The sequence below is a fragment of the Polypterus senegalus genome, chromosome 2 (assembly GCF_016835505.1).
Source record: "Polypterus senegalus isolate Bchr_013 chromosome 2, ASM1683550v1, whole genome shotgun sequence".
NCBI lineage: Eukaryota > Metazoa > Chordata > Cladistia > Polypteriformes > Polypteridae > Polypterus > Polypterus senegalus.
The window spans coordinates 44,361,154-44,376,454 of NC_053155.1; the positions used below are offsets into that span (position 1 = coordinate 44,361,154).

Below are 15,301 nucleotides of genomic sequence, written 5' to 3' on the forward strand. Positions count from 1 at the left end.
AGTACCCATTCATTGTTATTGACTGTCCATAGTTCATTTATTTGTACTGCCTTACATCAAAATCAGACAGAATAACTAACAGTATGTTGTTTGTTTATAATTTATTTTTAAATTGGCACTGTTATATATTTGATATTTATTCCCTATTTTATTGGTTTATTTTGGAACTAGCTGATACCCGCCGTGGCATACGGTGGTGTAAGAACAGGAACGGAAAACGGTGAGAAAGGAATTCAGAAATCAAGAAGAAAGAAATACTTCTTGAAAGACGTAGTTGTGAATAGGTGTTTTGCTGGAGACGACAGATAATGAGTGGAAAGATATAACCCTAGAAAAAGCCATGCACAACAATAGTTTTGTTGCATGTATCTTGGATTTCCTGGAAATGTGGACGGTAGTATGATCATTTTGCCTACACCTACGTTATTTTCAGCCTTTGCTTGCAGTGCGCCTGATAGTCCTTTGTATTGTTCCACGCGCAGATCTTGTTGATGTAATCTGAGATAGTTGAGATGCACACCCTCTGTTTCAACATACGCATCTACAGCGTCTCCGGAATGTATTCACAGCGCATCACTTTTTCCACATTTTGTTGTTACAGCCTTATTCCAAAATTGATTTAATTCATTTTTTCCTTAGAATTCTACACACAAAACCCCATGATGACAATGTGAAAAAAGTTTACTTGAGATTTTTGCAAATTTATTAAAAGTAAAAAAATTGAGATAGCATATGTACATAAGTATTCACAGCCTTTGATATGAAGCTCAAAATTGGGCTTAGGTGCCTCCTGTTTCTCCTGATCATCCTTGAGATGTTTCTGCAGCTTAATTGGAATCCACCTGTGGTTAATTCAGTTGATTGGACAGGATTTGGAAAGGCACACACCTGTCTATATAAGGTCCCACAGTTGACAATTCATGTCAGAGCACAAACCAAGCATGAAGTCAAAGGAATTGTCTGTAGACCTCTGAGACAGGATTGTCTCGAGACACAAATCTGGGGAAGGTTACAGAAAAATTTCTGCTGCTTTGAAGGTCCCAAAGAGCACAATGACCTCCATCATCCATAAGTGGAAGAAGTTTGAAACCACCAGGAGTCTTCCTAGAGCTGGCCGGCCATCTAAACTGAGCGATCGGGGGAGAAGGGCCTTAGTTAGGGAGGTGACCAAGAACCCGATGGTCACTCTGTCAGAGCTCCAGAGGTCCTCTGTGGAGAGAGGAGAACCTTCCAGAAGGACAATTATCTCTGCAGCAATCCACCAATCAAGGCTGTATGGTAGAGTGGCCAGACGGAAGCCACTCCTTAGTAAAAGGCACATGGCAGCCCGCCTGGAGTTTGCCAAAAGGCACCTGAAGAACTCTCAGACCATGAGAAACAAAATTCTTTGGTCTGATGAGACAAAGATTGAACTCTTTGGTGTGAATACCTGGTGTCATGTTTGGAGGAAACCAGGCACCGCTCATCACCAGGCCAATACCATCCCTACAGTGAAGCATGGTGGTGGCAGCATCATGCTGTGGGGATGTTTGTCAGCGACAGGAACTGGGAGACTAGTCAGGATAAAGGGAAAGATGACTGCAGCAATGTACAGAGACATCCTAGATGAAAACCTGCTCCAGAGCACTCTTGATCACAGACTGGGGTGATGGAGTCATCTTTCAGCAGGACAACGACCCTAAGCACGCAGCCAAGATATCGAAGGAGTGGCTTCAGGACAACTCTGTGAATGTCCTTGAGTGGCCCAGCCAGAGCCCAGTCTTGAATACGATTGAACATCTCTGGAGAGATCTTAAAATGGCTGTGCACTGACGCTTCTCATCCAACCTGATGGAGCTTGAGAGGTGCTGCAATGAGGAATGGATGAAACTGGCCAAGGATAGGTGCACCAAGCTTGTGGCATCATATTCAAAAAGACTTGAGGCTGTTATTGCTGCCAAAGGTGCATTGACAAAGTATTGAACAAAGGCTGTGAATACTTATGTACATGTGATTTTTTTATTTTTAATAAATTTTCAAAAACCTCAAGTAAACTTTTTTCACGTTGTCATTATTGGGTGTTGTGTGTAGAATTCTGAGGAAAAAAATGAATTTAATCCATTCTGGAATAAGGCTGTAACATAACAAAATGCGGAAAAAGTGTTGTGCTGTGAATACTTTCTGGATGCTCTGTACAACGTACTGTTGGAATAGTTTGCCGCTGGAGTGCAAAATACTAAATGTATTCCTCATTGATAATCTGTACGAGTAGAATTGGCATTGAGTAAGCCTGATTCGGTTGGCGGTTCTTTTATCAGGAACATGTTGTAAACCTTTGTGCCAGCCAGTGTCTCCGTAAGGGAATAAAAGTGGGTAAACCATAGGATCACAATTCATATTGAGCATGGAAATCTGTTTACAGGAGTTGCCTCGGGGATAGATGCAAATGTCCCTTTCGGCAGGGGGTTCGGTATCTTCTCCGACGGAAATCGCTGCAACATCTGTGTAACATGTCGTGGCATTGTATCGTCATAAATGCTGCCCAGGGTTTTCCTTGAAATCCATTCATACAGATGGTGTTGGATTGGACTGAGTGATTTCATGTACAGTGGAACCTCGGTTTGCGAGCATAATTCGTTCCGGAAACGTGCTTGCAATCCAAAGCACTCGTATATCAAAGCGAATTTCCCCATAAGAAATAATGGAAACTATTCATATAAAAATGATTAATACAAAATATAAAGTAAAATAAATAATACAAATTAACCTGCAGTTTACCTTTAAAAAGAATCATGGCTGGTGTGAGTTTCTAAACTCATGGTGGATTCCACCCAACAGGACGACACACGGAAGAGCGTCCCAAAGCAATCGCAGTCTCCCAGCGCTGTAGCAGTTCGCCGTATAAGCACATCCAAAAAGATCGCAGACATGCTATAAGCACCTGTCGTCAATGGGTCATACAAGAAACATTATAAAGATCCTGCTACAATAAATAACAGCGCTGTTGCTGTGTCAAGCTGAATAAAGCTGGTGTTAAAGTACTGAGACTCAGCTTCGTGTTTTGGGGAGCAAGATGGGGACTCGCACTTCACAGCACACACACACACAGTCACAATGCTGTAGTAAACAGTATACGCTCGTATGGATGTTGACTATATGAGTGAGGCACACAGACTCGGACGGAGAATAGAAGACGATTGCCAGAGAGAGAGAGAGAGAGAGAGAGAGAGACGCGCTGGGCGAGCGAGTGAGATAAGGAGAGAGAGAGAGACGCACTGGGCGAGCGAGATGAGAGAGAGAGAGAGATGCACTGAGCGAGCGAGATAAGGAGAGAGAAGAACCATCAGCTCAGTTATGATCACATGACGCTCAGCAGACAAAATGTATCCATACTACTCGTATTGCAAGACATCGCTCATTTATTAAGTCAAAATTTATTACAAATTTTTGCTCGTCTTGCAAAACACTCATAAACCAAGTTACTCGTAAACCGAGGTTCCACTGTATGTGTTTGTATGATTTAGCGAAGGGGTTGATGGTTCTGAGCATGGAATCTAGCTGGAGAAGTAAATTTTCGCTGCACGCAGAGTTTGCTTTATTTTGTTAGCGTACTTCAGTAGCTTGCGCTGTGTCAAAACATACAACTGTTCATATCCTGGAGAGGTAGAAGTGTTAGCATATAGTGGAGAGATTTGGTGATGAATTTGCCCCTATTTATTTTAAAACCGTATGGTCCGTGGCCAGGAGGTTGAGTTATCTGTGCACCCATGGAAGCAAACGCTAGAGAAGATTTGTATTCTCAGATGTGTTCACGATCATTTTTACCTTCTAATGTTTACTGTGTAAGAAGCTGTTGTAAAGACACAGGTGGCTCCCACAAAGGTAGTAAAGCTACTTTACCGTCGAGGCAGCACCTCGAGTACTTATTGGATGTATTCCGCTCAGCAGGCCAGTATAGTGCATGACAGTGTCTGCACTGCTGGTCTGGAGTCCCAATGTTGTACTCTTTGACGGGAAGACAGGAATGAGGTGAAGTACCACCTGTGGTAACGGGAAGAGGATTGTGTGTATGTCTGCTGAGACTACGTTGGTGGACTACATGTTGGCTGCGTATCGGCGGGACTGGTTTTGAAGAGGAGCTGCAGGCAGTGTGGAGAAGGGTTTGGAAGAGGACAAATAGGAATCGAGAAATGCCGTGTCCGCTGCGTGTGGGCGGGACCGGTTTTGAAGTGGAAGCAGGATGAGCCAGAAGAGAAATAAATATATACAGTAATCCCTCGCTATATCGCGCTTTGACTTTCGCGGCTTCATTCCATCGCGGATTTTAAATGTAAGCATATGTAAATATATATCACAGATTTTTCGCGGATTTCTGCGGACAGTGGGTCTTTCAATTTATGTTACATGCTTCCTCAGTTTGTTTGCCCAGTTGATTTCATACAAGGGACGCTATTGGATGGCTGAGAAGATACCCAATCAGAGCACGTATTACATATTAAATAAAGCTCCTTAATGATATACGATATGCTTCCCGCGCGCTGCTTCGCACGCTTAAAAGCTATAACAGTCCGTATTGATTTTTCATTGTTTGCTTTTCTCTGTCTGTCACTCTCTCTGAGAAATACAGGCAGATACTTATCCATCATGCAATACCATCAGGGCGGCGTATGATTGGCCCCATTATCTGCTCCTGACAGAGGGGGTGTGAGCAGAGGGGCTGTTTGCACAGTGGCAATTTGCTTAGAAGATACGGACACGCCTGCAAAAAAATGCTGAAAGGCTACCTTCACGTTGATCCCTTCATTGCACCGCTTTATCGCCGTGCTTGCATACTTAAAAGCGCAACAGCCCTATTGATTTTTGATTGTTTACTTTACTCTCTCTCTGACATTCTCTGCTCCTGACGGTGCACCTTGAAGAGGAAGATATGTTTGCATTCTTTTAATTGTGAGAAAGAACTGTTATCTCTGTCTTGTCATGGAGCACAGTTTAAACTTTTGACTAAAGTGTGTTACTTCATGTCTAGAGGGCTCTAATGATGTTAAAAACGTATTTAGAAGGTCGTAAACAGGTTTTCAATGCTCTAACTGCGAAAATATTAGATTTATAAATAAAGAATCCTACTTCTTGGAAATCCATTTATCTGTCTGGAGCGGATCAACCGCTATAAACGAGGGTTTACTGTATAACTGTGCGGAGAATATTTATAAACAGTGTGGGAGAGTTTCTAAGAGCTTAAAATATATAAAAATAACCATACAAACATATGGTCTCTACATCACGGATTTTCACCTATCGCGGGGGGTTCTGGAACGCAACCCCCGCGATTGAGGAGGGATTACTGTATAAGAGATTTGTGTCCTTTTTGAGTAGTGCCTGGTTTCTGCATACAGTGGGTACGGAAAGTATTCAGACACCCTTCAATTTTTCACTCTTTGTTATATTGCAGCCATTTGCTAAAATCAGTTAAATTAATTTTTTTCCTCATTAATGTACACACAGCACCACATATTGACAGACAAAAAGAAGAATTTATGAAATTGTTGCAGATTTATTAAAAAAGAAAAACTGAAATATCACATGGTCCTAAGTATTCAGACCCTTTGCTCAGTATTTAGTAGAAGCACCCTTTTGAGTTAATACAGCCATGAGTCTTCTTGGGAAAGATGCAACAAGTTTTTTACACCTGGATTTGGGGATCCTCTGCCATTCCTCCTTGCAGGTCCTCTCCAGTTCTGTCAGGTTGGATGGTAAACGTTGGTGGACAGCCATTTTTAGGTCTCTCCAGAGATGCTCAATTGGGTTTAAGTCAGGGCTCTGGCTGGGCCATTCATAAGATTCTCTGGTCTGATGAGATCAATATTCTAATTTATTGAGATGCACCTGTAATGTTTCTTAAATAATGAAATTACATATTTCCTTTTGAGTGATGTACAATATTTTCAAGTGAAAAACTCAACTGCTGCTGAAATTTTGTAAATTAATTGCCAAGGACTTTCCTAGCCAACTTTTCTTTATGCATGGCAGAGGTGAGCAGGTACAAATTAACTTTTAAACAGAGACCAGTAAACTCGTAATTCATCAAGTCTGAATTTCTTCTCTTTGTTTCTGCCTTCACATTACCCTTAAGAGCTGTCTATAAGAATAGCCAGAGATTTAAACATCCTTTCAACAATTAATGTCTCTTGAGCACATACATATTGAAAGCAAAGTTAAATCTCTGCTGGATTTTCTTTACTTTGGCAGGCATTCAAACCATATTCCTCTACACTGTAACAATATCTTTTGTGTATGAAATACGTTTTCATTTTTAAATCATTTGTGTAACCAGGAACCTACGCAGTATCTAAATTTATCTTATTTTAAAATCTATTTCTTGCTTTATTTATAGATTGGATATTTTCAGAGAGTAAGAAGTGGAGACAAAAGAGTACGAGAGGAAGTAAAATGGTATGTGTTTAACATTTAATAATGCACTTTTTTTTTTTAATTGAATTTTATAGTACTATTTTGTGGTGTTTTTGTAATAGCAGTGATAAATTCCTTATAGTATCAGAATATTTTAGTGTGTTTGTTTGTAACATTTTTCAGTATTTACATTTTTTTTAAGTTCCACTTTATTTTAAAAGAAATAAAATTTATCTTCGCATCCATTTGCAAACTTTCATAATCCAGTTCAGTACCACAGGGGCCAGAGTCTGTATTGGCAGCAATGGGATAAACAGGATGCACACTGGGAAACATTTTCATAATATCTTCACACACAGTCACATTCACCCAGTTTAGAATTCGCATTAGTCTTTAGTCAGACATGCATGTCTTTGGGATATTGGAGGATAATGTATACAGACACAGGAATTCTTACCCAGGATATTGAATCCATGATGTGGCAGTCCTTCTTTTTTTTTTTTTTTTTAAATAAAAAGACAGGTTTAGATATTTTTTTCTAACAAGTTAGCATATAGTATAGACAATGCAGCTTCAAAAAATAACATTGGTATAATAATTAAAAAGGGGAGAAAAAAGGCCTAAATGAAAAAAGTAGTAAGTTTGTAAAATATATGTATTCTTTATTTTTGTGTTTACTTTATAAAACAAACCCATACAACAATAAATATTTCAGTCAAAGATGCACTACTATGAAAAAAAAAATGCAGCCGTTGTTGTTGGTGTGTGTTTTTTTAAAGAACACATCTGAGAGCTATTAGGCCAAAAAAGTCTAAATGTAATTCCCCAAATTTTTATATTAAAACTACTGCAAAGTTCAAACAAAATCTTGCAAGATTTTTTACATTAACGTGAATGGATTCTTGCTCATTACTAAAAAAAATGTCTTGAAACATTCCTTGAAGTGAGAAATTTTATTTTTCCCAATAATATGAAACCTTGAGCCACAAGTGGTAGATGAGGATTATTGAACAAACTGAGTCTTTATGCAAGCAACATAGTATATAATACAAAAGAATTTCCCTTACTTAATGGCATCCCATCTAGTGTTATTCCTTATATTGCTATTATAGGGTTGGGAATGAATTTAGATCCAAAGCAGTCTGAAACATACAGTAAGTAAAAACTTCAGCCCTAAATAAAAAAGTATAGGGCACTTCTAAAACATATGACCTAGTGAGGCAGGTTGTTTAGATATTATTCACAATTAGACCTATTTGATACATAGACATCAACGAAAAGTGATATTGGGCATTTTTACCAAAAATTCAAATTTGTATATAGATCAAATAATGTGGTGCTGAGTTATTCTATTCAAGACAGGTCAAGAGAAGCATAGAGCATACTTGTTATTTTATCTGATACTTGTTGTTTTATCTAAAGATCTCTGTCATACTGGTACCTAGTGATATTTTTTTTTTTTTTAAGATTATTGAGTAGGTCAGAGAAGGTTAGTATATTTGGAAGCATAATAATTTGTAAATGATTATTCTCCAGCTTGTCTCACGTTTCAGGATGACCATCTATACACATCTTATTTAATAATTTTGGTAATCTGATAGTTTACAAAGATCTTTACATTTCATCATGACAGTTACCCCTAAAATTTAAAGTGTTCTGAAGCAATCAACATAAAGCTTTGAGTTAGGTATGGTGTGTGTGAGAGCATTCACTAGGGAGAGAATGCTGTTGTTAAAATGAGTTTAAACTCAGAAATTTTATGAAATTCACAAAACAGATTTTGCAGTTATGACATTAGATCCAAGACATATTTCATACCTGTATATCATCATCATCTACAGGGTGATTCTAAAAGATTCAACTGATTTCAAAATGATTTCACTTGTAAATCATTACAGAACAATGCAGTAAATTGTAAATGGTTTAGGTGAGTATAAAGTTTATTATGTTGTTTTATAAATGCTGAATATTATCTCCTCCAGCTGTACAGACAACATCAACAAGATAGTCAAATTCATCCATACTTGATTGAGAATGTCAGGTCTCACTATACTCATGACTCTTTCAATGTGATTTTGGAGATCATCCAGTGTTTTTGGGAGTGGTGACAGTCAGAAACTCTGACCCCCCCCCTCCTCCCCACCTTTCAAATTGGTATATAATTGATTACTAAGCGCCTCACGATTATAAAAATATTGCACATTGAAATCGGATGAATCTTTTTATTTGATATTTGGACTTTAGCCTTCATACATTATACTGTTCATGTCGACATTTTGTCATTCATTACAGTACTAAAACATGAAAAACGTTTCTGTTTTAACAATGTGTTTGCATAGATTGTTGTAGACACGGAATGAATACACAGGAAATGAATGTATTCCAAATAATAATCTATTCCCCCTCTAAAACTCAGCACATCACTCTACGATATTCAAGGCTTAAGCTGGCAGAACTTCTTGCCCTTTCTGTGGCTGGGTTAGGGGGAGAGTGGTGGGAAAGCAGGCTGCTTGTGTTGATTGACACATTTACAAGACAAAAGACGCTGATGGAGAGGTGTGAAGGGATTTAAGGTGGGCTGGATTTACGAGTTTTTTCGTAGGCTTTGGTAATTCTAGTGTAAGTACTTCATTGCTATTAAGAGCAACATTGAGTCTATCTGTGGACACCAGTCTGTATCTGATTCCTGTAATCTCCCTAATCTCTTTCAAAGCAAGAAAAGCTGCTCCTTTTCTTGCTGTTGCAAAATAAAAATTTGGAAACAAATACTGATGTTTTGTGGAAAAAAAAACATTCTCACTGATATGGAATAACACATTTTCTTTTTCCTGAAGTTTTTCAAATCTTACTATGATAAGCTATAGGGAGCATTTATCTGGTAAACAACATGCACATTCATTTGCTTGGCAATCTTTAATGATGTCACCAATAATTTTCACAAAAAACGTACATAAGTGGGAGCCATTAAGCTGAAAATTTGAGCATATTTCTTCTCTATCTGTCTTTAGATTCCGTCATTTAATTACAGTCATATGAAAATGTTTGGGAACCCCTCTTAATTTGGATTTTTGTTCATCATTGGCTGAGCTTTCAAAGTTGCAATTTCCTTTTAACTCTTTTAGGGCTATTTTTTTTGTTTCTTTTCTCCCAGAGCTGAATATTTTTCCAAAAACTAACTTTTTTTTAAAAAAAGAACACACAGCAATTGTTTAACATATCAAATCAACAAAAAATATTTACTTTTGGCAAATGTATGAACCTGCATACTATATGATTTCATATACTTTGATTTCACATGCTGATATATCTGATATTGCGCAAAGCATCCAATTTTATGAATTGCTACATAGCACTGCTTACAATATGTGTTGCACTGATGTTTCCTTTTCAATTGTCTGTTGCTGCACTTTCTCACATATATTGTTAGTGTGTACTGTAGAGAGAAAAGTCATCCATTTGACGTTGTGTCATGCCACTGCCACCAAGTTTTACACCTGCATGAAAACCATATTGTCACCTCTTTTCATCTTCAGCCTGTCTGGCTTCAACTGTGAAGGCAAGTGTCTTATGTTCACACTCACTGTGCCACAAGCTCCAATTCCCCTGCTCTGTAGCTCCATAAACAATTCTGGGCATGTATAAAAATTGTCCATGTACACAACATGATCCAAATGTTCTTAGCCCTGGCTCCAGCACAACCTGACTAGTCAAGGGACAGTTCTCTCTTCGAAAGAAATACTTTCCTGTATATGTAATTACTTTCAGGCAGAAACCAGTGTTTGCTTCTTTCAGTACAAAATCCTTTATGCCATACTTTGTGGGGTTGTCTGGCATATATTGGCAGGGTAAAGGCGTCCCTTTTATTTTATTATAGATTCATGCACAGACATATCATGGCCATGCTGATAAAATTGTTTATACAGTTAGGTCCATAAATATTTGGACAGAGACAACTTTTTTCTCATTTTGGTTCTGTACATTACCACAATTAATTTTAAATAAAACTACTCCGATGCAGATGATGTGCAGACTTTCAGCTTTAATTCATTAGGTTGAACAAAATGATTGCATAAAAATGTGAGGCAACTAAAGCATTTTTTAACACAATCCCTTCATTTCAGGGGCTCAAAAGTAATTGGACAATTGACTCAAAGGTTATTTCATGGGCAGGTGTGGGCAAGTCAGTCGTTATGTCATTATCAATTAAGCAGATAAAAGGCCTGGAGTTGATTTGAGGTGTGGTGCTTGCATGTGGAAGATTTTGCTGTGAACAGACAACATGCGGTCAAAGGAGCTCTCCATGCAGGTGAAAGAAGCCATCCTTAAGCTGCGAAAACAGAAAAAACCCATCCGAGAAATTGCTACAATATTACGAGTGGCAAAATCTACAGTTTGGTACATCCTGAGAAAGAAAGCAAGCACTGGTGAACTCAGCAACGCAAAAAGACCTGGATGTCCACGGAAGACAACAGTGGTGGATGATCACAGAATCATTTCCATGGTGAAGAGAAACCCCTTCACAACAGCCAACCAAGTGAACAACACTCTCCAGGGGGTAGGTGTATCGATATCCAAGTCTACCATAAAGAGAAGACTGCATGAAAGTAAATACAGAGGGTGCACTGCAAGGTGCAAGCCACTCATAAGCCTCAAGAATAGAAAGGCTAGATTGGACTTTGCTAAAGAACATCTAAAAAGCCAGCACAGTTCTGGAAAAACATTCTTTGGACAGATGAAACCAAGATCAACCTCTACCAGAATGATGGCAAGAAAAAAGTATGGAGAAGGCGTGGAACAGCTCATTATCCAAAGCATACCACATCATCTGTAAAACACGTGGAGGCAGTGTGATGGCTTGGGTGCATGGCTGCCAGTGGCACTGGGACACTAGTGTTTATTGATGATGTGACACAGGACAGAAGCAGCCGAATGAATTCTGAGGTGTTCAGAGACATACTGTCTGCTCAAATCCAGCTAAATGCAGTCAAATTGATTGGGCGGTGTTTCATGATACAGATGGACAATGACCCAAAACATACAGCCAAAGCAACCCAGGAGTTTATTAAAGCAAAGAAGTGGAAAATTCTTGAATGGCCAAGTCAGTCACCTGATCTTAACCCAATTGAGCATGCATTTCACTTGTTGAAGACTAAACTTCAGACAGAAAGGCCCACAAACAAACAGCAACTGAAAGCTGCTGCAGTAAAGGCCTGGCAGAGCATTAAAAAGGAGGAAACCCAGCATCTGGTGATGTCCATGAGTTCAAGACTTCAGGCTGTCATTGCCAGCAAAGGGTTTTCAACCAAGTATTAGAAATGAACATTTTATTTCCAGTTATTTAATTTGTCCAATTACTTTTGAGCCCCTGAAATAAAGGGATTGTGTTAAAAAAATGCTTTAGTTCCCTCACATTTTTATGCAATCTTTTTGGTTAACCCACTGAATTAAAGCTGAGTTTCTGCACTTCAACTGCATCTGAGTTGTTTCATTTAAAATTCATTGTGATAATGTACAGAACCAAAATGAGAAAAAAGTTGTCTCTGTCCAAATATTTATGGACCTAACTGTATGTTGGTTCCACAATGTCAAGCAGGGGCTGAACTTTATACATGGGGTTAGCCTGGCTCACCCCTTGGGATTTGCAGCAGCTTGTACCTATCACGCGACATAACCTGTCCAAAGCCAGCATGGGACAAAGTACATTTGGAACAATGCTCTGTGAAGTTATTTCACCAGTCTAGTCCCATCTCTATTTGCAATGCCACAAAGCTCTTCCTCTCGTCTTTTGTTTTGGGTTTCCACTTTAAAGAACAAGAATGCGGTGCAAGCGCAGCCCGCGATTTAAAACATTGCTCTGCATACCTGTTTGTCTCATCTGACAGTAGCTGAAAAGCAGCATCAGTAGAGAGCAGCCTGAAGTAGTCCAGTGGCTGGTAATCTGTCGTGTACAACAGCAAGCCGTGCTGTCTTGTGAAGTCCGGTAGCCAGTTTGGCTCCCACAGATCAATGTCTAGGTATTCCTCCTACAAGAACCTTGCCATAGGTACGTCAGCTGCATGAATGCGCTCAGCTGGCAGCTGATCAGCTGGGGTGGCATCGGCTGGTTTCTGATCAGCTGATGCTGGCTTCTCACTCTCCTGCTTGATCACCTGATCACTGTCAACAAAATATGATTCTGAAAAATTAGAGTCAGACTTAATGGCGATTAATGTGCAAAACATTGTCTGCAGAGTACTTTCCTTTCTGCACTTGCTTCGATTCCTCGTGAAATGTCGATGCCTTCTTACCTTTGTTTACATTTCGTAACTCACGCACACACAAGGATTAGATGTCAAGTCAAAGAGTCTAAAATTCCTTCAAGCAGAGGGGGGATTCCTGTAACGTAACAGTGAGTTAAGTCGACATCTGCCCTAAAAGAGTTAATATATGACATGCCTTATGGAAACAATAGTATTTCAGCAGTGACATTAGTTTTTTGTTTTTGAACTTTTGACAAAAAAAGGTGCCGTGTCTGTTGTCTGAAGATACTTTGGTATTAAAAGTTCGGATGTGGACCATTATGTTCAACTGTGTGAATACTGTTTCTATACTACTAGATAATACTGCAAGCCAAGTTGTACTTGTTTTATATTTTTTTTTCAATACTGTGAAACGTACCTCGTTACTGTGTAATAGTGTGACGATGCTGGTCCCCTACAGATTCCCTCTTCCCACATGGGAATCTGTTGAACCAACACCGTCGATAGTTATGACCGAGATGAGCTGAGAAATCTCATTGAAGCCAGGGGATGGTGGAAAGTGCTCAAGTGCTTTTGTTAAACAGTCAAAAGTAAAACCAAAAGTTTACATTGTGCAGTGTTCAGAAAAATACAGTACCCAAATAAATAGCAAATCCATAAAACCAGTAAAATGTGGGGATAAAATCCATAATAAATAAATCAGTTAAAATAGATGTTAAAATGCAGTCTCTCTCCTTGCCTGATCCCAGCACCACCTTCTGTCTCCACGGCTCATCCTTTACGGGCGTTGCTGGCAGAGCCTTTGCAGCATGAACTGCTTTCTGCCAACTCCTGTCTTGGCTGCTGCCACACTGCGCAGCCAGACTGTCTGACGTCGGCACACCTCCCGTCTTCCTTCGTGCTCACGTGAGCCTCCTTTTGCAAATATAACAGCCTCTAGACGCCTCCTATAGCCTTTGATGAGTGTCTGGATTCTGGGTGGAGGTATTTTTGACCATTCTTCCATACAAAATCTCTCCAGTTCAGTTAAATTTGATGACTGACGAGCATGGACAGCCTGCTTCAAATCATCCCATAGTTTTTTCGTTGATATTCAAGTCAGGGGACAGTGACGGCCATTCCAGAATATTGTACTTCTCTCTCTGCATGAATGCTTTTGTAGGTTTCAAACTTTGTTTTGGGTCATTGTCTTGTTGGAATATCCAACCCCTGCGTAACTTCAACTTTGTGACTGATGCTTGAACATTATCCTGAAGAGTTTGTTGATATTGGGTTGAATTCATCCAACTTTCGACTTTAACAAGGGCCCCAGTCCCTGAACTAGCCACACAGCCCCACAGCATGATGGAACCTCTACCAAATTTGACAGTAGGTAGCAGGTGCTTTTCTTGGAATGCGGTGTTCTTCTTCTGCCATGCAAAGTGCTTTTTGTTATGACTAAATAACTTAATTTTTGTCTCATCAGTCCAAAGCACTTCCAAAATTAATCTGGCTTGTCTAAATGAGCATTTGCATACAAGTGACTCTGTTTGTGGCTTGACTGCAGAAAGGGCTTCTTTCTCATCACCCTGCCGTACAGATATTCTTTGTGTGAATTGCACTGAATTGTAGAATGATGTACAGGTACACCATCTGCAGCTAGATGTTCTTGCAGGTCTTTGGAAGTAATCTGTGGGTTGTCTGTAAGCATTCTCACAATCCTGCGCATATGCCGCTCCTGTATTTTTCTTGGCCTGCCAGACCTGCTGGGTTTAACAGCAACTGTGCCTGTGGCCTTCCATTTCCTGATTACATTCCTTACAGTTGAAACTGACAGTTTAAACCTCTGAGATAGCTTTTTATGGCCTTTCCCTAAACCATGATACTGAACAATCTCTGTTTTCAGATCTTTTGAGAGTTGCTTTGAGGATCCCATACTGTTACTCTTCAGAGGAGAGTCAAAGAGAAGCACAACTTGCAATTGACCACCTTAAATACCTTTTGTCATGATTGGACACACCTGTCTATGAAGTTCAAGGCTTAACGAGCTAATCCAACCAATTTGGTGTTGCAAGTAATCAGTATTGAGCAGTGACATGCATTCAAATCAGCACAATTACAAGGGTACCCAATTTTTTGCACATTTGATTTAATTTCATACAACTAAATACTGCTTCACTAAAAATCTTTGTTCGGAAAACACCCCAGTACTCAAATGTTCCTAGGAAATATCTTCGACATACCACTGTTCAACTTTTTGTTGAAAGTAAATTATTATGCAGGCTGAGAAGGGTTCCCAAACTTTATCATATGACTGTGCACAGTGTTTTTACAGTCACTTTTTAAAGTGTCAGTTTCTTTTCCAGCACCTGAAACCGTGTGTTCCATCTGTTTAATGTAGGCTGTGCATCAAGCTCCTTAATTCTACTCTCAGTATTTCTCTCCATTTTTGCCAGTTTTGCTTGAAATGGTTACCTATGCTATTTACCTTTTCCTTCAAACCTTGATTTGTATTTCTCTTGATGTATTTTTCCTTATTTCTTTTACTACTTCTATCTTGAATATGTACTGTAACCTCATCTTCATTAACAGTGTCTTCAGATTGGAAAGATTCTGTGTATGGTCATCTATGCAGTGTTCCAGAAGCATCTTGTAGCCAGAAGTGGTGACCATTAGGGCTGAATGATTTAGGAGAA

At 39.3% G+C, this 15,301-nt stretch overlaps 1 protein-coding gene across 3 annotated transcripts in view; it reads left to right on the plus strand.

The window, feature by feature from the left end:
- The window catches only part of gemin8 (gem (nuclear organelle) associated protein 8), a 142,739-nt gene that overhangs the window by 30,061 nt on the left and 97,377 nt on the right, over positions 1-15,301 (plus strand). For all 3 annotated transcript variants that reach the window (XM_039743599.1, XM_039743597.1, XM_039743598.1), the window contains one exon: positions 6,371-6,429. In XM_039743599.1, coding sequence (XP_039599533.1) covers positions 6,427-6,429 — 3 coding nt within the window. In that variant the 5' untranslated portion in view covers positions 6,371-6,426. The remainder of the gene's footprint in view (positions 1-6,370; positions 6,430-15,301) is intronic.